Genomic DNA, 22,994 nt, shown 5'->3' with positions numbered 1-22,994 from the left:
CTGATGGTTTTTCCCAGATGGATATCTGGCAATTCACTTTCATTTTTCTCCCCACCACATCTTTACACCTTTGATCCTGGCTACTACACACTATTTCCAAATGAATTCTCTTTATTTCATTCCAACTGCTATAGTCATATGCAGTTCTGCCAAGGTATACCACTTCTAACCTAAAGCATCTCCATTGTTTTAGTCATAGGACTAGCAACTAGCTATCTAGAGAATAAGAATTTCTTCCTTTACTTCTGATCTACACTAAGATGGACAGATTGATAGAAGGCACCTTACTAGTCCTTTAAATTTGTGGCGTTGTGTTTTTGGTTGTTGTTGGGGGTAGGGCATATCATTCTTTGAGTAGTCTGTATGTTAGTGTCCCTTTAGGAATAGAATAGGGATTCTCAAGTATATTGACAGCATCTGCAGATATTGCAACATAAGTTATTTAGCAATTACCTGACTCGTCATCTTTTTCATCAGGTATGTCTTCCTTATCATCTGCATCAAGATCAATACGTTCCTCTTTGCTGTTCCGCAAAGACCAGCACAAGCGGTAAAGCTGCCATTAAAAAAAAAAAAAAAAAAAAGAGTTTACAAAGCTACAGCCTTTGTACATAGAGACAAATCAGTCTGGCCAGCATACAAACAAGCTATAGGACCACAGCACCCCAAATGTCTGTGAAGTCAACATCTAATATTATTAGTAGTCTCTGAAGGTCTGTGACAGATAAATGAAGGCTATTTCCTTCGCTTTCTTACAAAGACTGTATGATGTGGATAGCTGAGATGCCAGGCAGATACCAGGCAGAGATACCAAGTAACAGTGCTTAAAACTAGTGATTTCACTGAGTTCTATGTCTCTAGGAGCAGGAGTGCAATAATACTCACATGTACATCAGGAATGGGCTTAGTCATGAAGGAGACTGCCAGGATAACGATGGCAGAAACTCCAAAAAGAATTATTGCGAAGTAAAGGTAATGAATGCCACAGATGATGAATGGGCAGTTGGAAGGTGCCACACAGCTGCCAGTTCCGTAGGCAAACTCTGCAATCATTCTGCTGAGTCCAACTAGCAGCCCAAGCATCAGGCCCCAGAAGGCACCCTGCAGACAAAGTGATAGAAGTTATCAAAATGCGTAATTTCAGGCATGGAAATGAGCTCTAAGATCTGAATAGTTGCTGGAGGAAACAGGTAGAATCATAGAATCACAGAACATCCAGAGTTGGAAGGGACCCAACAAGGATCATCAAGTCCAGCTCTTAGGTCCACACAAGACCATCCAAAAATCAAACCCCATGTCTGAGAGTGTTGTTCAAAGACTTCTTGAACTCCAGTAGGCTTGGTGCCCTGACCACTTCCCTGGGAAGCTTGTTCCAGTGCCCGAACACCCTCTCAGTGTAGAACTTTTTCCTGACACCCAGCCTGACCCTCCCCTGTCCCAGCTCCATGCTGTTCCCTCCAGGTCCTGTCGCTGTCCCCAGAGAACAGAGCTCAGCGCCTGCCCCTCCACTCTCCTCATGAGGAAGCTTCAGGCCTCCATGAGGCCTCCCCTCGGCCTGCTCTGCTGTGGGCTGAGCAAACCAAGGGACCTCAGCCGCTCCTCATACCTCTTGCCCTCTAGACCCTTCACCATCTTCATAGCCTTCCTTAAGACACTTTGATAGCTTTATGTCCTTCTTATATTGTGGCATCCAAAACTGCACACAGTACTCGAGGTGAGGCCACACCAGCACAGAGCAGAGCAGAACAATCCCTTCCCTCAACCAGCTAGCAGTGATGTGCTCAATGCACCCCAGGACACATCCCTTTTGGCTGCCAGGGCACACTGTTGACTTAGATTCAACTTGCTGTCAACCAAAGCCCCAGATCCCTTTCCATGGGGCTGCTCTCCCACCTCTCATTCCCTGATCTGTATGTATAGTCAGGGTTGTCCCATCTCAGGTGTAAAATCTGGCACTTGCTCTTGTTAAACTTCAGGCAGTTGGCAATTGCACAGCCCTCTAATTTGTAAAAATCTCTCTGCAAGGCCTTTGCACCCTTGAGGAAGTCAACAGCTTCTCCCAATTTAGTGTCAAAGTTAGTATAATTTGAATCCTGTATTCAAGTCATTTATGAAAACATTAAAGAGAACTGGCTCTAAAATGGAACCCTGTGGAACCCTGTGGTGCTAGTGACTGGCCACCAGTCTGATGTAACCCAATTTCCTACAACTGCCTGAGCCCAGCCCAACAGTCAATTGTTCACCCATGGCATTTTGTATCTGTCTAGCCCTATGCTGGACAGCCCTAACAAGGCTAGCAGTTCCAGAGACCAACTCGAGCATCTCAAGCTCAGACTTAGAGTCTCAAGAAAGTGAATTGGAAGTGAGTTAAGGCTGATCATAAGCATCTGGTTCGTTTATGCTGCATGTCCTGCAAATAACAAACACAAAGCCAGATTCATAGCTGGTAAAAGAAATAAAAGTTCCAGTAATTTCACTGAAGTTTTACATTCATTTGGCCATGGCTTTAGCCCAAAGTATAAAAGACACATATGTCTGGACACAAATTCAAATACAAGAAATTCTGTTTAAACAGATGATTTTTTTATTATTATTTATTGGAAGGGCGATTCAACATTGGAACAGATTGCCTAGATAGGCTCTGGAGATTCCATCCCCAAATATATTTGAAAACCTAACAGGACAGGACCTGAGCAACCTGCTCTTATTAATCTTGCATTGAGTAGGGGGTTGGAGTAGTTCATCTGTGCCTTCCAATTTCAACTATTCTGTGACTTTGTAAAGTCATATAACTAATGACAGTAAAACAAATTTACAAATCCCAATTTAAAAATATTCTAGTTTTAATGCCTGGTTTAAGGACAAAAAAGTTTTAATTATTCAGTGGTCAAAGTCAGAAAAAGTAAGACAAGATAGTTAATCCCATTTCTAGCTAAAAGAAGAACGATTCTCAACAAGAAATACATCATATAAAGTCCAATGCTGTAATTGCTTATCTTATGCAAGGCCCCACTTCTCAAAAGCTCTGATGCTTTTTTCCCCTATTTATCCAAATCTAAAGCGCACAGTATACACAAACCCATGAGGATTATAATAAATTCTTACTCAGGAAAAATTCCAGCTAAAGTCAATGACAGATTTCCATGAAGGGCACAAAGATTTAATCCATTTGTGAGATATAGCCATATTGGAATAGGAAATAGAGCATCCTTTAGTGTATAAACTTTTTTTTTTTTTTATATATACACAAAAATAACACTGAACTGGTCTTGAGGAAAAACAGTGAAAAAAGGTTTCAGCCAAATTCAAAAACACAAATTAGTTTCTCTTTGTTAGCTTTCTCATGAAACTCAATCTTCTCGGAGCAAACTCAAGCAATTGGCAAATATTGATATTCCTAGAATTATAGGAAAGACACTGAATTCCTGAGTATTGAGTTTTCAGAATGTTACTGAATGTTATAATGTTCTGAATTTTCAGAATGTTAATTGCCCACTTACTGTGACCGGCCCATGGTCCTATCAAAACACATACCAGACCTCATGCCTTCTGAGTTACCTACTTAAATATGGATTAAGTACAACATTTTTCAGTTTCCTGCTCTCAGAATCAAAATCAATTCCCAGACTGAATCCTAAATGCAATTGAAAACAATGGATGGAACAAGAGCATGTTTGTTGGAAAAGTTTGTTGACAAAAGTATATAGTGTTCAAGATGAAAGTGAAAGGTGAGATGTTTGGTAAAACAGTTTGATGACCAATATCATAGAAGATTACTAGAGCAACATGCAGCATATTTCTTTTCTAATTTGTACTTACCTGCTCATTGACCCGCTTGCAGAAGATGCCAAGCAGGAAGACAGCAGCAATGGGAGGTCCCAGATAGCTAGTAATTGACTGAATATAATCAAAGAGCTGCCCACTTTGAGCTGACTGTACCACAGGAACCCAGGCAATGCTGACGCCAATTAAAAGTAACATAAATGCCCTGTAAACATAGCCAGATATTCAATTAGCCATCTGCTTAGAAGCATCTATCAAAAACTAAAAAAACACATCAATTAATCAATAACTTAAATATCCATTTTTTTATTTCAGCCAGAAAAATCAATGAAAATGGTCAATTACCATTGAACAAACAAAAGAAATCCAAGTTGGATATTGTCTGCCAACTATCAGTCAGCATATAGCTAAACATGCAATCAAAACAGAGGAAAACACTTCTTTCCTTTGTTTGTTATGTCTGGAGATGAATCAATAGCAGATCAGCTAGAAGACTAGTTCATTGATGCCAAGTATGGTGTAAAGCCTACAAAGATATCTTAAAATAGTTCCTTTTGAATAGCAGTAGGAAGTAAGTGTTGAGAATTAGCCACTGTCAATTAAATTGGAAATAAGGTCTGGAATTTATTGTCCTACAGTATCCAAAAGTGAAGCGTACATGGGACTGCCTGGATGGCCACAGGAGGCCGCTGCTGCACTGCCTGAACACTGCAAATGCAGGTTTTCACTCTGACACTTTTTTGGAGACAGTCTGTAACGCATCTAGTGTTTGCTATGTTCCCACCTTACCTTCCAGCTAACATAAGCTCTTTCTCTGATGGCCGTTTTCGAATTTTGGTGTAGATGTCCATAGTGAACAATGTACTAGCACTGTTAAAAATGGAAGTCAAGGAGCTCATAAGGGAGGCCAACATGACTGACAACATCAGACCTCGCAGACCTGAAAAATGAAAATATTCCATACATAAACTGAGACAGGCATTCAGTGAAGAACCTCAGTATGTGTCACTATTCATAGAGCTTGTCTGACCCTTTCAAGTCAATCAGCTGTGGTTATATTTATGTGCTGATGCCTGCCTGCCACTCTCTTGCAATACCAACGGAGCGATGCCTGCTGAGCTTTGTAAAAGCTATTTACAGCAGTGATAAGAGCTTTTTTTTTTTTTTTTTTTTTTTTTTTTAGAGCAACGCTTGAGCTTTTAAAACACAGGTACTTCTGTGAATGCTTTCTGATTACATGCTGAAACAAACAAACAAAAATACTAAGTAGACTTTCCCCAAGAGTTATAAATATCATTTCTCCAGTGCTCATTTGCCTGTAAACAGATTTGTAAACCAGTTACTTGACATAAATTTCTTTTACTGATTAAAAATCAGGGTAAGCAACTTTTCCAAACAGTATGATCTAGTCAACATAGTATGAGGAAGCATAGCATACAGTACAACACATCGTACAACACATGTACACCGGTTATTATAATACAATGGGGAAGTATAAAGAAATCAGGGAAGTACCATGGCTTGCATAATAACATAATCTGTTTTTTCTAGCCTTATGAATCAGCTCTGGGGTTTTCTGCAGAAATTTTTCTTCCCTGTATGTATACTTAGTCCTCTATGAATTGGTGCCTTATTCTCTCATTGAGCAGGCGTTATACGGGACAATGTGCATACAGAATATCTTCTCCTCCCTCCTCAGTGAGTTTAGCAGAAGTCCTGAAGGTATTTGCCTCCAGCTCAGAACTCCTGACAGTGACAGTCTTCTATAAACTGCTGGCAAAGTATGTTACTTTTAACCTCCACAGAAAGGGAGCACAATTACCATTTCATCATCCAGTGTCAGTTGAAAGGTGATACTGTCAGAAAGTAACTATACTGCACCTACAGCCACAACTAATAAAGACTACCCCTTCCATTAATAGTAAAATTTTTTAGGAATAAATAAATAAATAACTAAATAAATAAATAACAAATAAATCTAAGATTTGGGCTCCGTCACCTACATTTACAGTCCAGTACCCTCACCTTTCTTGAAACAAATAGAGACAATGTCTTACCATTTGGCATAAGTTCTACTACCATTTTTGGATAAGCAATATTGGTACAGCCAACTGCAGTGCCACAGGCATCCTCGCAGATTTCAGGAACAACACAAGCCACCACATCTGAGAAGAGGAAAACAAGCCAGGGTTAGACAAAATCATATTAACAACAGATCAACAGATTGCTTCCAAATTAGTAGTTTCTAAAATTTCTCTGTGACAAACCACTGGATTGACATGCTCTATATAATTCTTAGTTTGCTAGGAGGAATGATAAGATGATGATTCTAAGCCCATCCTCCCTTTCCTCTATCTAAACAAACAAACAAAAAAATAAAAATAAAAATAAAAAGCGCTGCAGGTCAAAAAACATCAGGATTAATTTGTCAGACCAGGACTGAATAACACAAAGAGAGCAACTCAAAAAACAAACAGAGGAACACAAAGAAGACATTTCCCTTTAACCTGAACATCTCTCCATTGCCCTGATGTTAAACAAACAGATGGTTACTGAAAGAGAGACTGGCACTGCCCCTAGACTGCACTCAGGACTATCCATGACAAAATATATATATATATATATATATATATATATATATATATATATATATATATATATATGCATGCTGTGACTGTGACCCTCTTCTTTCTGTTGCCAGAGTACGAATCCTGGACATGCCACTCACTCAGCCAGAACAGGGCTATAGCAGATAAGTGGGGAGGGACACTGTGGAATTCCTCTGTCCTAAAATGGACAATAATAGCATTGGCAGAAGCCTTGAATCAGAGAAATGAGAAAAGCCTGTGGCTTCTCACAGGGTAGTTAGTATTTGTGCACACATGTGCCTGGACAATTTGGATGACAAAAGGTCAATATAAAGGGATGGAGAATAGGAAATTGAGAGAGATTGGCAGAAATTTGCATTCCTGTATACACATGCATACCTGTATACAAAATTCGGCTGATCATTCCAGGCATCACTATGATAAACATGGGTAAGAGTTTCAGGTATCCACACATGATACATCCAGCCTTCACGTGGGACATGTTCTTGCCAGAGAGACATCTTTGGACAATAACCTGTCAATGAGACATAGCAAGTACACATAACTCAATCAAGAATATAATTTCCATAAACACACTATGCCAAGTTCCAGACACAAGGTACTTCTTAACCTGTGTGATAGTGGAAGAGTCTGTTTACAATTCCCATCACTAGAAAAAAAAAAAAAGCTACATTAAAAAGACACATTTAAAATAAGTAAAGGAAAATATAATTTATTCAGGATATATTTAAGAGCGAAGGCTCTTTCTCACAAGATGTTCTTAAAGCCGACTAAAAAGCCAAAAAAGAATGAAACAGTTAATTACATTGTCTTTTTAATTTATTTGTTTTATAAAATGTGAAAGATTATCTTTCCCACAATTTAGAAGGCAAATGGATCACTCCTTAGAGACTGGGCACATTCACATGTCATAGCTGCAGGAGCATACTTTCCTATTCTCATGTCAGTGTGATCTCCCAGGCAAACTGGATGGTAGGTCTTAGGGACAAGGAAGAAGGAGAGAAAGAGACTCCAGACTGAAAAAAAAAAAAGATATATAAAGAGTATCCTCCCAAGACCATGCATGCAAAGATGGAAGCTGCAAAAATAGAAAACAAACTAGGATCATTAAATGGAGAATCATCCCAGCCCAACTGAGATCACTGAATTCATAGTGTCTTAAGAAAATGTTCACATTGCAATATCTCTTCTTGTTTTTATACATGGTCACATAGGGAGAAAAAAAAAGGAATTATATACTGTATCTGCTGGGCACTGTATAAGAAAAAATGAAAGAATACAATTCAATTTTCTTGCGTACATATGGCCCAATAGCCTCAAAATTGAGCCATTTAGTACAGAAAGAGTATAGAAAACAGAAGCTGTAAAATCACTGACTAGTCTATTCACTGACTAGAAGTAACTGCCATTTCTGTAACCTAGGTTTGAATTACAGTGGGGAAGAGAAGAAATGAATAAGACCCCTAGATCACACTAGACTGCAGAATTTTGTGTTCTGCATTTTCAAGGCATTTAGCTTCCACATTACCTGATCTGTGCACCAGTACCACAGAGCAAGGATGCTCAAACCGAAGATCAGTCCTGGCCATGGCAGATCTCCATTGACAGGATCTCGGAAGATGTGAAAGGCATCCGGCCGAGGTTTGTAGCAACTTTCATGAATCGTAATGCCTCCATAGGAGACATTGGATGGAATTGCCTCCATATACTTCTTCATAAAAGCATCATAACCTCCTACTTCTTTAAATGCTGAAAAGTAGAAAGTAAAAGTAGCTATAAGGTATATAATACTGAAATCTCAAATAGAGCTAGAGAATGTGAGGAGAAAAAATGTTGTGATATAGATGTAAAAAAACCCTAACCAGTATGTATCAACATTTTCAGAAAACAGTACACAGTGTTCTGTAAGTATTCACACAATGAAGGTGTCCCTTATTTCTACAGATTTTATACATTCCCCTGTACTTTGGAATGTAGTGGTCTCAATAACTAAAGGGCTTGACAACATGGCTATTTTATTCCATGATAAATGGGTGTATAAACTGAAATCTGCTGGTTAAGATAATAGGGTTCCACACTGCAGGATACATTTCCATAGGCACTGTGGGATTTGCGGTTTAATTCATCTGATTTACTTACCAAATCCCATAAGAATAAAAGATCCCACAACCATGATAAACGTTTGCAAGGTATCTGTGTAAATCACAGCTGCAAGGCCACCTAACGGCAAAGACATGTCAAAACAAATAGGTTAGTCCCTGTGCAAACAACTCTGTGAAAATCCTTTTTGTAATTCTTTTAAATTATTTTTTATTTTTATTTTCTCACCACCTGTCTCTTTCAAACAAAGACCACTGTAAAATACACACCCCTTTCAGGTTTTCATTTCTCCCCTCTTAACCATCTTTCCTGCTTTCTTTTTTTCTGGTTCCCCTTACTTTGTTATTTTACCAGACTGCTCTGCAAACTCACCTGTGATGGTATAAAGAGCAGTAATAGCAAGCAGGATAATAATGGCCACGTAAAGATTCAGTCCTATGGCCAGCTGTATAAATATAGCTCCAGAGAATATGTCTGCCTAAAAGATAAAAATGACAGATTAGGCAAGGCTTAAGTTCTTGATGATGGCACATTACACGTGCGTGATTAGGGTACTGAAATACACAACTAAACTACCCCCTTAGAGTACTGCACAAAAAAGTACAAAACAAAAACTGAGGCCATTCTACTGCAACTGCCAGTCTCAGTGCTGTGGTCCTTTCGGTGAAAGAACTGTAACACTTTTCTAAGAATCTCCAAATGTTTTGCAATGGCTCATTTTAGCTACATTTACCTCCTCTACTGGGTGAGTTCCCATACTGAGAAACTGTTTAATAAAGAATTACCTAAAGCTAGGATTACACTTACTGCTATGTCCAAGTTATGGACTCTGTGACACCTCCAAGCCATGGCTTGGTTCTCTTCCTTTAATGCTAATAAGTCTCTTCAATTGCCTTTATTGCTTACATATGTGTGGTACAGCTAGTTTCACTGGTTCAGGACAAATGGGAATTAAAGGCAAAAATGTTATTGCTATTTTTAAGTTCCCGTCAGAGTAATTGACATACAGTTGGCTAACAGAAGAGACCTTTAGCTCTTGGGTAAAAATGATTGTCCAGGTTTCAGAATAACACTATCTTTACTGGGATATTAATCACAAGAAGTAATTTCCTGATGTAGACATAATTTGCATCAAGGCTATTTACCTAAATTTGCAGCCAGAATAATCTACCCCAGTGCACTTCTAATATATTACTGTTAATCATCCTTTCATTAGAGTTTTGCATCTCTCTCCGAGCATCATGAACATGGACTCACATCCAATCCCACCTGAATGCCTTCTTTCCATATAGCACACCTCCCATGCGGCTCTACAAAGGAGTCATGTCCTCATTAACAGCACAAGTCCTCGGAAGGTTCAGCAAGCTCAGGAGTTACAAAACACTGCTTCAGCCAAGGAACAGAAATTGTCCATGTGCAGGCTCTGTGAGACAAAGACGTGTGCGCTCTGGGATAAGGCTTGCACACACAGTTACTTCAGAACAGATGCCAGATGGCAGCTTGCTGGAATAATGGGAGATTCTACAGGCCTGGTGGTGGGAATCCCAGAGCCTGGGATCACAAAAAAAGCGACGGACTCGTTTTGTCCACATCTAGGCTGAGGTAAGGCAGGGCAGATATACCAATACGTAGTTATGCAGTCTGGCTAGCTGGGAGATGCTGGAAGAAGAAACCCTCTTTGTTCCAGAGTCGGTGAAGCTATGACATGGCAGGTAACTGAAACCAAGACCGCATGGTATGACCTCACCCTCAGTTCACTTTGGAGAATGAGGAAGTAGTACAGACCTCTGCAGCAAGAGATCCTCCAGCTCAACTGCCCCGATGTGCAGAAGACAACTGAGAAGCAGCATGTGAATCATAACACTCTGATTCCAAAAACCCTGCCACTGGAGCAGATTGAGATGATTTGGTTTCTTATGTTGCAGTCTCAAGTTAGGAACCAGGATTTTTTAGATCTGATACCCCCAGTGGCTGCTAGACTATATACTTTGTCCCTTATTTCTATAGGAATATTTTTTCCTATCTTTTTGCAACACTGATCAGCGTATGTCCTGGATAAGTCTGCTTTTTATTGTTCCTGGCTTTAGTTTACCCTATATAGCATTAAATATTAATGGTTCTAAAATGACCCCCAGAAAGATATACACAGTTAATTATTTAGTGTCCTGAGCAATGTGTCAGCTCCTCTAAATTGCTGTTACCTTCCAGCTTCACTGCTCCTCCCTCCCAATTAGATTATTTCCTTCCAATACTTCCTTGTTTCTCCATTAATACCCTTTTATAGATACTATTTAATCCTTATCTTATCTTTGATGGAGTAAATCTTTCCTTTACATTACAAGCTCTCTTTCCAAAGCCATGCACAGATCATGCAGGAACAATTGGTAGAATGCATTATAACTAAATTGGAGACTGTGTATATCACTAGTGGATCCAGCTGCAATGTTAGTGCACCCCCACACTCCACTATTCATTCTACACTCTGCAGTTCTAAGAGGAGCTTAACTTTCTTCCTGCCCTTCCCCTGCTAAATAGATGCCCTGAATTCTGATAAATCTAATTTCTGATTTCTTCAAAAGCATTCAGATCTTCATTCCCTTGTTTTGTCGCAGTTTAGTTACTCTTCATCAAGATTTTGTTTTCACTAGACCATCTTCACTGGCATAATGGCCAATATCAGCAATACTGTTGTTGAGCAAGATTCTGAAAGCTGCCAGGGGCTCTGCTCACACAGCACTGCATGCTTAGGAAGCGTGTACACGTGATGCCTGTGCAGCAGAAATCATTTGGGTTGAATGATCACATGTCCTGATCCCAAAGACTGACACCTTGCAGCATGACCTTGCCTGACAAGCGATTGATTAGCCATGACACAAGGTAAGATGCCAAAAAAAAAAAAATACACAGAAGATGCACAGGAAAAGACAGAAGCAATAATAACCTTGCACAAATGTGTAAAAAGATAATCTGATCATTACACAGTGGTGGGTAGTGTGACAGAAAGAGCATGGCAGAAGTTACATGACCCAACATATTATATTATTCATTGGAAAGCATCCTGATAATAATATTACTAAGAGCATTACATAATATTATAACAAATCAAGGGAGCAGCACATGAAATAACTAGCCTGGAAACAAGATGTTGTTTTTCTAGAAGGATAAGTGGCAGTAAGTATCACTGCTAGTCAAACTGCTAGGTGTGACTGCCTGCCAAGGGCAGGGCAGAAAGCCATCCTTCTACACCAAATCTCAGTAAGCCCAGATGACGACAAGGGAGTGTTTACAAAGGCAGCAGTCGAGGAAGTAAAATGCAAATCTCCAGGCTAGATAGGGCACAGATTGTCAACACGTGGGTATGTCTGGAGATGCAACGTGTCTCTGGGAGGAGAAACTTGTGCTAGCTCCACATAGCATACATATCTCTACACAGCACAAAGAAGCAAGCTATGGTCCAGGATGGAACAGCCCTTACCTCTGTGCTCCTACACCTGGTTCATCTGGAGACAATTTAGGCCTGGTGTTGTATAGCACATTACAGAAAAAACTATTTTTACTTTCTCTGACAGTACTGAAACCTCCAAGGACTTTGACTGTTCTGCATATTCTGAATAAAACATGACAACTAAATCAGACCTAGGCAAATCCTGCCCTACCAAATATAGTGACGTAAGGCAACAGTGCAAAAGATATGTTGGTATACTACAGCAATCACAGCCGTGTTTATGCATGGAATTGACACTGACAGAGTTGTTCTGGGCAGACGGGAGAAATGATGGAGACAGAGAAACCTGTGCACCAAATCTTCCACTGCATAGCACAGAGACACAGTTCTGTGGCAGTTCACCACACACAGCTGGAATAACTGGGTTCATTGGAAGCGAGGATGGTAGAGTGGGGGCCAGGCATTGTGCTGCTGTATGGATCTCTTGACTATTGCTTTGCTCCCTGATAAGACAGGACCAGAAGCATAGGAGAAGGTGTTTCAGCCTGATGACCACACAGGAAGCTTATATGGAGAACCTGTCTTGCCTGAAAGTAAGGCACCCTGAATCAAACGGTGAAATTTCATGACTAGATTCTTACGCATGATAGAGCCTGGAAATAAAAGCTGGTACATTCAGAACCTGCACAACACCTTAATGGGCTTATTGCAAATGTGTTGCAGAATAGGACTGTGAGTCATCAGAGTGGAAGTGTTTCTCACCTGCTAAAGCTGCCGGAACTCTGTGGCATGTGCAACATAGCTAGCGTAATCAGAAATCTCAGGTAAGCACAACAGTAAATTTAACTGATCCTTTTAAAATATACAGAAATCCAGCTCTGAGGACAGCCCCACAGTACCAGCCTGTTTAATTTATAACCTTTGCAAGGATCAGTTATCATGAAGATGTGAGAATGAGAGCAAAAGGCCAATCTTTTAGCTTAAATTGCACTATTATCATTCAGCTCCCATTCAGAGGGCAAAGAGTAATCTGCCATGGCAACTTCTGAAAAACAACAGATTGAGGTATGCCTGAACTGTGGACTTCTTCAGAGGCTTGGTAGTTTCAAGATATATGGAAAATACCAGCTCTTCACGACTTCACAACCACATACTTAATAAACATTAACTTTTCAGCACCTTAAACTTTATAGCAACCACTTACCCATTAAAAGAATCTCTTCTCTACTCTCCTTTCACCTCAGCTATTATCATTTACTTCCTTTGCATTTCCCTACTCCCTTATTTTCTAATTCCTATCATTCTCTTTTTTTCATTGCTCTTTTTTTCTTTCCCCGCAGTTATATTGCTGATGACATGTCCACCAGAGAATGCTAAAACAGGTAAATATGAAGTCTGGAGAGAAAATAAAATCTGTTTCTTGAAAACCTAAGAGTATTCTTTTCCCTCTAGAGACCAAAAGCAATGCTAATTCTCCCTAGCCTAAGGGCTAAGCATTGCCCAAAGCAATGCCAATAAGATACTGAAACCAAATGGTTAAACAAGCAGCGGCTATTATTTCTCAGAAGATTAAAGCAGAAAAAAGGTACAAGCTGACAGGCTGTGACCTTTCCTTCTGTATGTTTCACAGATCCCTAAGACAGACTAATACAATACAAGATTCCCTCCAGTCTGACCTGTTCTAGATTACACCTTAAAAACCTTTTAAGGTGTAATTTTTAAATTACAAAGGTGTAATTTAAAAAAAAAAAAAGCCCAACAGGTATCAAGAGAAAGGCTTCTCGTAGACATTCCAGGAAGCCAAAATCTCAGACTGCAAAACAGATCTGAATACATTGTCTCACTAGACAGAAGAAAGAAAACACACCATATTTTCATATTTTTACTACCGTTAATTTGACCAAGGGCTCCAAATAGGAAGCAATTGAGCCAGTTGTGTGAGTAATAATGTAAACGGGAGTTTCTCTTCTTTAGATCAATGTAGGATGGAAAAAAGCGTTGTAAAAGTTTTACTTACTGAGATCTTTGTGAAAATATACACGATCAGTGAAAGGACTGATAGGTAGATCTGAATCCGTTTCCCACCAAAACGCTTCCTCAGATACTCTGGCATTGTCACCACCTGTGGGGGAGTTGGCAAGGTTTCAGATAATGGGGCACAGATGCACACAAGTTAGAGGAAGCTTTTTGCTACTCAGATACTGCAAGAGTGTAAGGCAAATGGAGAGGAGCTGCAAATGAAGTTGCAATGAACAGCAGCTCTAGCAATCACAGAGGACAAGGAGAGAGTATCAAATACTTCTCATCTCAGGTCTCAGAATTGAGAACCATCACTATTTAAATACATACAGAAAACATTGTACAGTTTTAACATACTCAGATCTCTTGTACTTGTACTCAATGGCTTAGCAATACTCAAGACCTGTTCCGCAATCGAGGAGAGAGGACGATTAACAGGCTGCAAAGAAAAGCATAACATGCTGTTTTGACTTACCCCAGCTTTGACGTAGATGGGTACAAACAGCCATCCTAGAACAACCACAAATATCAGAGCCTGCAGTGAAGACAAGATCAGCCAAATTAGCCTCCGCTCTCTAGACAGCATTCCTTAATTCCATTTATCTGACCCAAGAGCAGCCAGAGACCATTGAAACCACTCAAACCTGGCTACTGTGGGGCTGGATTGGGCCCTGCTCTGTCCTTTGTCTTGCATTTGAAAATCTGGGAATGAAAACCTGGCCAAGAGATTTGCCAGGTATTATGGAGCATGAATTTCATGCTAGATTTCCAAAAGCACAAAATATATTCTGTAGGGGAAAAAAAAAAAAAAAGAATGATTTCTGTTGACAGGTTTGCCCTCTAATATCAAAGTGCTACTCTACTAGCAACACCAGGCTACCCTAGCCTTCCTCAGAGCAGGCTCAGGGATCCTAGTTGTTAAAATGTGACCAGCCCATAAGACTGCAGTTTCTGGGAAATATTAAGGAAGGTGAAGTCTGATACCTGAGACATATTTGCTAGCTTCATCCCAGAGCCACTAATGCAGAATACTTTCCCTCTTAGAATCAGATCTGCTGCAATGGTATGCTGTGATCAGCAAACCTAGGTACTAAGAAGAGTAGCACTTCTTTTGATATTTCATTAACTGCCTTCTGCACTGGGTTTCTGTGAGATGTCTGTGCTTTTTACAAGACAGAGTATATTACAACAATCCCACATACTGTACCACATGCATTTTGTAAAGTATTTTGAATTTCCACATCACCATTTCACATTGTATTTTGTATTACCACGTGCATTTTGTGAACAATAAATCTAACTGTACTTTGGAATCATTTTTCTGACTTAAATGGCTGGCAAATGCTGTCCGACACAGAACTGTACAGAACTAGACAGACAAATATAGATTTGTATACTTTGAGCAAAAAAATCGCTTCAAAATCCTGCAACAAAATGGAGAGCCACACTCTGCATTTCTTCTGCCCACACAAAAGTTAGGTGTTTGTTTGTTTGTTTGTTTGTTTTAAATAATGTTATCTTTTAAGTTCTGCCCTTAGATCAAAAATATACAATAGATATGAAAGACTGGTTCTGCTCCTGCTGTCTCCCTAATATAATTTAGGAATAATTTCAGTGGAATATTACCGATACACAAGCACTACAACAGTCAAACTTAGTATTTCTTTCAAGAGGAGAATTGGATTACATAGTCAAGAGCAATATTGCAGTATTGTGTCTATTAACCTGTACATTAGTCTCTGTCTGTCATAAATATTTAAAAAACTATGTAACATATCACCCCAAATACACTCATGCTTCATTGCTTCTTCCTAAACAACAATTGTACACTATATACTGATATTAGTCCATGGAGAATCTCCCAGGAGATGAAGTGTTAGAGATGGGTATGTTTGAAGAAGGATATGGGTTCTACAGCTTTGAATGCCATGAAATTTCAAGCAATGTTTGTTCTGTTTTGTTTTGCTTAGTTTTTGTGCAAAGAAAAGGGGAACCGGGTTTGTTACAGCCCTAGTGTAAGCAAATACAGAAAGATCACAGATTAACTGTGCATGTCTCACAGAACTCATTTTAGCCTTTATCTTTCTCCTTAAATATTTACGGCATAAGTACTTGAATATTTGCAGCAATCATCTACTTGGTAATGAAAAAAATAAGTCCCTCACGTTTCTTTCACTGCACAGAATTAAATGCAAGGAAAGTACAAACCTATGTAATGCTCATTGAGTTCTTTGTGTCATGTAATAATCCCTTCGATGAAGGTGAATCAAGCAGCATAAGGCCACTGTTATCCAGACCCACAGAGCCTGAGAATTCAGGGAAATGGACTGAATTAGCTCATCTGAACCTTTGTCCTGTTGCAGTTAACACTGCTGCAGGTACACCAAGTACACCAAGTAAATAATTTAAAGTCAGCTTGAATATCTGTACTCCATATTGCAACCATAAGTGGAATATACAATCAGAAGAAGGAGAAATAAAAAAGGAAATTATTTTTGGAATGGAGTCTGTGGAGGATATCCCAAATTTCCTACAACTTGTGAAAAAATCAAAGCCTCCTCAACAATTTCTATACAGAAAACTGCTGTAAAAAATACTGTGGATTATAAATCTGCTTATTTCTTCCAGACATTCTACAGTCAGAGATTAGTCTTTATAAATAAAAAGTAATCAAAAGACATGTAAGAGAAGAGAATCCACTGATTTATTTGGTTAAAACGGTCTCTGAAAAGCCTCATTCAATAGAAAAGAGTCATCTTTTCTCAGTCGCTTGGACAAGGACCAAGTAAGACAACTGCACCAAGATAGTAGGTAACATTGGCATTTGTAGGGTCTGTACAGAAATAAGTGTTGCCAAGCACAAACTTTGGCAGCCTAAAATTATTAGTCAATGTTATCTTGATTAACCTCTGCAGATAATCCCGATATCACAAATGTTCACTCAAATGCATGCCACTTACATTCCATTCATATCCTCCGATGGCAATTCCTCCAGCTGCTGCTGTTCCTGCTATGCCCACAAAATGTCCACTACCAATGTTACTGGCAAACAGAGAGGCACCAATCTGGAAAAAGAAAGAACAAGATTTGGTTCTTCATTCCTGTTTTGAAAAAAATCACATTCATTTGGCATTTTCAACTCAGGCCTATCTGTCATTAGATCGTGATAAGAACAACTGACAAACAACTGCCTTGACTACTTTCAAGAGTCCATCTTATTCCCTCCTGTCCACCATCCCCCAAAATCTGAGACTCCAGCCATTGTATCTAAAACAAGAATAATACAATGCTGCAAAGGAGATGATCTTCCAGATGAGGCAAACAGGTTATGGCACCAATACAGATTTTCAAATATTTGCAAAACTTGACTGACATTTGTTGATACCCAAACAATTAGACAAGAGGACTGTGGTCTGACTTGCTCAAGGAGGAAACAAGTGCATGCCCACTTGCCAAACCAGCACTCCCAGTACTTCGTATTAAAGTTCTGCAAACTACGAGACTAAATGTGTAATCAGTAAGAGTTGTGCAGACTTTGTAGTTGGTTCAAGCTTAGTCCGAAGATATTGGATTAACTTAATTAAATTCTTCAAGATGCACGGCAGAAATATCTGCTGAGAAAAGTGTTTCTGGAAGATACAAAATCCAGCAAATTAGGAGCTATATTTAATGAATGCTGTATCTCTAAGACCCCCAGATCTTGCACTGATCCAGCAGAGAGAACGCTGGGGAAAACACAAGAAGAACACTTTCTTTGGAGAAACACTTTCTTTGGAGAAAGACCAAAATCAGCAAAGGTTTATGCTAAATTAAGGCACTCAGAGCCATTCAGAAAACACAGGTTAGCCTGAAAGATCTAATTTTTCATCAAATAGCTCAGACTACAGTAAAAGATTAAGAGAAAAGGTATAAAGTTCCCTTCATTTGAAATGAAAACGTTAAAGGCAGTATAAATACCAAACGATAATTTTCAAGGCCAGAAACTGAAGGATGCAGGATAAAAACTTGAGGGGAAAAGGAAGTTGGACTGGATATTGTAGGCAGAAGATGTGAGCTGAAGTAGTTCTAAGAAGAGAAGATGTGAGTGAACATTTTTTAATTCACTTCTATTTGTTCTCTGTGTCCTATGAAAACTACAAAGAAAAAATGAAACAGGATTAAAAGAAAAAGCATATAGAAAGCAGGTGAAAGAAGCTCTGCTGATCAGCTTCTAATAATGCTCTCTTTTAAGGTTGATCCCTCAAGCTGAAAAACCCCAAAATGCTTTAGAATGTTTTTAGAACCATGAATGCAGGACCTGCACCTGCACATTCTCCTTATGCAGTTCCCAAATACAGGCAGCACTTGGAACATGCTTGGAGTTACCTTACAAAAGAGAGAAATATCGCTTGTCTGCAGCTCACTGAATGATTCTTAGGGTCCTAAAACATATGTGAAAAGTTACAAATTTCCAGGTCTGCAGTGAGCTCTTTGTGCAGCAGTAAAAATTAAGTCAATCTTTCTGAGAGCACAGGGACGATTGCCTGAGATTCAGGAGGATAAAAGGGATTTCATCATTGAAATCCATCTCTGAAGATCAGTTTTGTTCTATAGAACTATGCCACAGCCAGGAATAGCATCCACACTCTTTATCTCACAGTCCTGATCTCTAATCACAAAATAGATTTTCCTCCCCCATTTTTTATATGCAACAAGTAAAATTCATCCATCTACTGCTTTCTTTTCCAAGCTAACTTTTTGCTCCTTTCCTTTGTTTGGTCTCCTGATTTCTTCTGGTCTTAGTGCAGACAAACTGTTCTTCTGCTGTGACAGGGAGCTTCTGTCTCTAGGCCACTCAGTTCTGGACTTTTTTTTTTTTTAAAGTCAGTTGTGCCCTGCAGAAATGTAACCAGTTTGTCACATGAAAGATGTTTCTACAGGAATCACAAGTCTTGCAACAAGCATTAGCAAATAAGACAGAGATCCTTGGTAATAGAAAAACCTTTTGCTTTTAACCTCTTTGTGACAGCAGCAATATTTTCTCATCAATGATCATGAAGAAACAAATACCATTAATAGTAGCATTAGTACTGTTGTCCAGTGCTTTTCCTGGAGATGAATAATTAAACTTAAATCTAGGTTACCAGAAATGCAATCACCAGTAAAGATTAACTACATTAATCCCTGATTTTATTTAATGTGTTCCCTTTCCTGTTTCAGAAGCCTAAAATGTGCTGCAAGCAGATCCAAGAAACAAAAGCAGTTAATGAAGAACTTGAAGAACTGACAGCTATAGTAGGCTTTGGCTCAGCACCTGAAAACACAGGACCTACTGTAACATTCGCTGGTAATTCTGTGTTCCCAGCTTCATCCAGGGCACAGCTGTATTTTAAGAAAAATGTGAAATGTACCCAAAGCAATGCAAAATTGCCACCATGTTTAGGGCCAGTGCGAGGACAAAACAATGTGAATGCACATATCACCTTTACTTCATACTGGGGAAATGTATATTACTCTGAAAACTACAGCATGGTTAAAGCAAGAGGAGTGTTTACCAAATATGCTTATGCCCTGGCAGCTGCTGATGCCAGAGGGGAAGAGAAATTTCCCACCTGCGATGGCAGTACTTTAAGGAGGAAGGAAGAAGGCAGATGTGTGGTGGGCAGATGTGTAGTGTGCAAAGAACCTCCTGGTGAAACATTTCTATACTGAGGAGGCTGATCATCAGAATTGTTTGATTTGCAATTGGTACGTGCTGCAGTACACCTACACATGACGTAAAGAATGCTCTTTCTCAAAAGACTCCAAGTAAACATTTACACTGCTCCCTCACCACAGGGCAGCATTAAAGGTGTCTAAATTCCCAGAAGTTACGTGGCTAAAATTTCTTCTCTGTGATCTGAGTAACAGAGATGAATCAAGTTGATAAGATGGTCTTTTTGCCTTGCTGGAGTGACAATAGAGCACATAGAGGTGTAACAGGATGGGTGTTTGTCTCTGGCTTGCCTCTTTTCCCTGGGGAGCACCACTGAAAGAGCAGGTCTCCATATTTGATTTCTTCCATCTGCATGACTGTAAGTCAGAGGATGGGCTGAAGTTGGGGGAGGGAAGAGGGAAAAATATTCAGGAATTGTTAACCATTCTCAGTGAATGCATTAGTGAACTGATTTTAAAAACAGATATAAGAGGAAAAGTAAAGAGGAAAGTTTATTGAAAGGAACAAAACCTGTTAAGAGGGAAAGAGAGGGCAAAAAACTGAACTAACCTGGAACGTGGAACATTAACTCTTTTAAAATCTTTTAAGAGGTCAGGTTTTAACACAAGTACTCTGTTCAGGAAAAGTACCATCACACTGCAGGCAAGTGATGATCACTATGTTTTTTCCATGTTATTCATTAACCGATTCACCTTGCTCTTTTCATTAACTTTAGGATGCACTGACATCCTGGCACTCGCTGTTCCAAACCGTATGCAACACACTTTGCAAATCAGTGACCACTGCAGTGATAGTGTTCAGACTTTGCAGCTTATGCCTTTCCTGCCTCCCAGGACCTGCTAATAGATATCCTATTGTCCCTAATGTCCTCTTTCCTTTCTGAAAGTGTTAGCTCAGTATCAAACTTATTTCCCCAACCCTGAGCACACCTTTCCTGTGGCAAAGAGAGGACCCACGTTTAGCCCCTCAACTGAGAACAGCAGAAAGGCTCCACAAGCCTTGTTGCATGGTATAACCTCTCCCCTGTGTCACCTGCAAAAGATGCTCCTCAAACCCCTCTTCCCTGGACAAATTTCTCATTCCTTTGTTCCTTCAAGGCCCTGAGACCCAAAGAAAGAAGCATTTATTCTGCTCTCTTACTCTGCAAGTTTAATGTATTGCTTTACTGCTGAACTAAACCTGGAGGTGTTCTCCGGGCTGGCTGGAAAATTCTGACAGGTTCTATAGTAATCTTTTTCGTTTAACTTCTCCTTTACTACTGGAGGTTTGCTCTGATTTTTTTTTTTTTTTATAATTCTTTTTACTCTGACAACAATTGCTTTTACACTATTTTTGTATGGAACTTGACAAAATAATTAATTTCTTATTCCACTTCATCTAAGGAAATGAAGTACACTTCTTATTCATACCAGGGTTGTCTTTACTGGCTCCTCATAACACTGTCAGATTCAGCAAATGGGGAGAATTCTGAGAATAAGTAAAATTTAACTGGCTGCAGAGATCAGAAAAATTGTGCCAGTGATCAGTTCTGATGAAAATAACCCACACAGAGCTGAAACAAAACCCTGTATGTTTCCCTTTAATTCTTACCTTGCACACAAAGATCAATGCATCAATAACATTAAATAAACTGAGAGATATTTATTTTTGAAGTGCATTATGCTCTCAAGTATAAAACACTTCCCACTTACTATTCAGTAAATCTTTCCAACCACAGTTGAACTTTGGATGCCTACCAGGTACCACACTCTGCCTTATTAGCTTTTATGCCTCTGGAACTGAGGCATATCAGGTAACTCATAAGTGTGCAGGCAACTTTGTCTGCAAAACTGCAAAACCTGAAAAACAATATTCAAAAGCAAAAAAGCTTCAAAATCAAAAGTTTTTTGTTGTTGTTAATGGTAGTGGGGTTTTTTGTTTGTTTTGTCGTTGCTGCTTTTTAATTATTATTGTGCTTGAAGTCCTGTTAATCCTTAGGAACTGGCTACTACTGAAGCTGACTGTTTTCCAGTAATAGGCACCTCATTTCTTACAATGCTAGAAAGTATTTTAACAAAAGAAGTTAAAAATTCAGTTTGCAATGCCCAGTGTTACAAAGCAGGCACTTATTTTGATGTACTCTATGACTCTTTGGAAAAACTACAGTTGGTTATGAGTATTTAAAGAGCCATACATGCCTTTCCTAAAGACATTTCCCTCAGAGCACAAGAGACCAAAACCAGTTTCTTGAAAATTCTTCCCTCATTTTCTCTAAAAACACTGTGTAAAGGGCACAGCATTTCCTACCATGCAATTAACTCGTGATGGATTTAAATTTCTGGCAATCAGCAAGAACATAATTATATATCTTGATCCCTAATTAACTACTGGAGCTACTGAGTTGACTCATCCACTGCATCAAGGACAATGATTTCAGTGAAATAACACAGAAGTGACCCATGCCCTCGGCAGAACAGCCAGAAAAGACAAGCTAAGGGCTTAGTTCTGTGAAATACCAAGCAAACTTTACAGACTCTGCTGGAGTGAACAGAGACAAAGTTGGACAGATTTGGCCCATGATAACTGTATTGCTCGTACTTTATACATTGAGAAATGGAATCACAATCAGGCAAAGCGACTGAAAATCACATGCAAAATCGATAACAAAAGTGGGAGTAACCTCCAGCCCTTGAGTGCCAGACCTCTCTACTCTAAACCACAGCAATTAGATCATTTAGGTGAACAGATTCCCTTTCCCAGGCCTGCCAGTAAGAGATCCTAATACACTGCTAATGAGTCTCTTTCCCTGTGGAATCAGAAAAGCTACTTATGGCTGCCTTGTAGCACATAGAACACAGTATAAACATAGAAAAATACAATTAGTAAAATGGAATTAAATTTTAACAAGTTAGTGGAGGGATTTTTTCCTTTCTGTTTCAGAAGGCAATCGATTGCATGGCAAGAGTTGTTATGCTGAAATTACAGGGAAGAAATTTAATAAATAAGAGATCACTTACAAAACTTCCCCTACCCCTCAACCAAATCAGGTTAGCCCTGATGTGACACGAAAATAAAGTAAAATAAAGTTTAAAAAAAAAAAAAAACAAACAAGTGAAAAAAAAAATAAGTACAGTGTTAGCTGTCACAGAATTAAGATCATATCTTTGACTGAACTTTCTATACTTTCCTTGGTTTCCTAGTCACTCCAGCCCAGTTTGCATAGATATTTTGGAATCTCTTCTCATCTGAGGCAAACTCTCCAAGGTGGTGCTGCTGACATAGTATTTAGCTTGCAGTTTGAGTGCTGGTCATTTGTTTATTTTGAGTGATATCAGGAAGAAAAGCAAGAAGGGTTTGTTTTTAT

General features: G+C 39.2%; 1 protein-coding gene and 1 long non-coding RNA gene across 2 annotated transcripts in view; one reads left to right on the top strand and one right to left on the bottom strand.

Annotated features, from left to right (window-relative positions):
- The window catches only part of SLC5A1 (solute carrier family 5 member 1), a 29,447-nt gene that overhangs the window by 2,508 nt on the left and 3,945 nt on the right, over positions 1 to 22,994 (bottom strand). Inside the window, exons 3-14 of the mRNA XM_068701324.1 lie at positions 16,917 to 17,021; positions 14,432 to 14,491; positions 13,955 to 14,059; positions 8,865 to 8,970; positions 8,532 to 8,612; positions 7,921 to 8,141; positions 6,771 to 6,906; positions 5,841 to 5,948; positions 4,573 to 4,723; positions 3,820 to 3,988; positions 886 to 1,101; positions 454 to 556 (exon numbers count right to left, since the gene is read on the bottom strand). Of these exons, the coding sequence (XP_068557425.1) occupies positions 454 to 556; positions 886 to 1,101; positions 3,820 to 3,988; positions 4,573 to 4,723; positions 5,841 to 5,948; positions 6,771 to 6,906; positions 7,921 to 8,141; positions 8,532 to 8,612; positions 8,865 to 8,970; positions 13,955 to 14,059; positions 14,432 to 14,491; positions 16,917 to 17,021 (1,561 nt within the window). The remainder of the gene's footprint in view (positions 1 to 453; positions 557 to 885; positions 1,102 to 3,819; positions 3,989 to 4,572; positions 4,724 to 5,840; positions 5,949 to 6,770; positions 6,907 to 7,920; positions 8,142 to 8,531; positions 8,613 to 8,864; positions 8,971 to 13,954; positions 14,060 to 14,431; positions 14,492 to 16,916; positions 17,022 to 22,994) is intronic.
- On the top strand, positions 17,030 to 22,734 carry LOC137865843 (uncharacterized). The gene is made up of 2 exons (XR_011102082.1): positions 17,030 to 18,036; positions 19,156 to 22,734. It is a non-coding gene; the product is annotated as an uncharacterized lncRNA (long non-coding RNA).

This window comes from Anas acuta, chromosome 17 (assembly GCF_963932015.1).
Source record: "Anas acuta chromosome 17, bAnaAcu1.1, whole genome shotgun sequence".
In the NCBI taxonomy this organism is placed as follows: domain Eukaryota; kingdom Metazoa; phylum Chordata; class Aves; order Anseriformes; family Anatidae; genus Anas; species Anas acuta.
This window is presented reverse-complemented; position numbering and strand designations above follow the sequence as displayed.